The 891-nt window shown below is 47.7% G+C and overlaps 1 protein-coding gene across 1 annotated transcript in view; it reads right to left on the bottom strand.

The window, feature by feature from the left end:
- LOC104494405 (interleukin-8-like) overlaps positions 1–466 on the bottom strand; it is a 2,758-nt gene extending 2,292 nt beyond the window's left edge. Inside the window, exon 1 of the mRNA XM_010137224.1 lies at positions 403–466. Coding sequence (XP_010135526.1) covers positions 403–466 — 64 coding nt within the window. The remainder of the gene's footprint in view (positions 1–402) is intronic.
- Between the last annotated feature and the right edge of the window lie 425 nt (positions 467–891).

Raw genomic sequence — 891 nt, 5'->3', positions numbered from 1 at the left:
GTTCTTCACGTTTTCCTGCAAATGGCATCGTTCTTGCTTGGAGGAAGCGCTATCGTCAACCTGCCTGCCGAGAATAAAAGTACGAATGGGAGAGAGTCATCATTTGGAAACCAGGAGATGTATGGACACGATGAGAAGAAAGGTTCTGCCTCGATTCAGCATCTCTTCAAAGCTAGGGTAAGGCAGTGTTACGGTGTAGGAATGGGCTGATGTCAGACAGAAGCATATCTTACCGCAGAAACGGCCTCAGCATCCGGACAGGTGCAAATGCAAGGGATGCTTTTTCTTCTGAATGCCAGTTTGGGGAAGGTGCGCGCCTCTCGCAAACAGCCAACGTTAACATTTGCAGTTGCTTATCTATACTTACTCATTGCTTATGTGATGAGTTAATCGTTTTCTTACCTTCTGAGCCCGCCGTTAAGACCAGGTAGAGAACCAGAGCCACAGCAGCAGATGTGCCTTCCATGGCTGCGCAGAAGTTTTCTTGCTGACACAGTCGCTGCTCTGCTTCTGCTTCACCCCAGCTTTTATACTGGAGGAGTGCACTCTCAGCAGCCAAAGTGCTGCACAAGCGCGCTCCAGCTCAGCGCGGCCGTTCTCTACACGCAGCTTTCCGCCTGCACAAGAGTGTTGTGTAAGAAACCCAAACCTCCATGCAGTCCCTTAAAAGCCTTGTGCCAAGACTTTTACCTGACAGAATTACGGGAGCGTTTCATCCCAGTCGTACGGATTGTCTTTCGATATGACACTGATGTGGTTTATTTAGCCAGTGTCTTAGGAAGACAAGAGAGAACTAGTTTCTATTGTTCTCTGAGAGGATTTTGTCGTTTTCAGTTTAGCCAAAGGGATTTAGATGCTTAATTCTGTGCTGAAAAGCTGCTCTAGTCATTA

The sequence above is a fragment of the Buceros rhinoceros genome, unplaced genomic scaffold, assembly GCF_000710305.1.
Source record: "Buceros rhinoceros silvestris isolate BGI_N320 unplaced genomic scaffold, ASM71030v1 scaffold16245, whole genome shotgun sequence".
Lineage (NCBI taxonomy): Eukaryota > Metazoa > Chordata > Aves > Bucerotiformes > Bucerotidae > Buceros > Buceros rhinoceros.
This window is presented reverse-complemented; position numbering and strand designations above follow the sequence as displayed.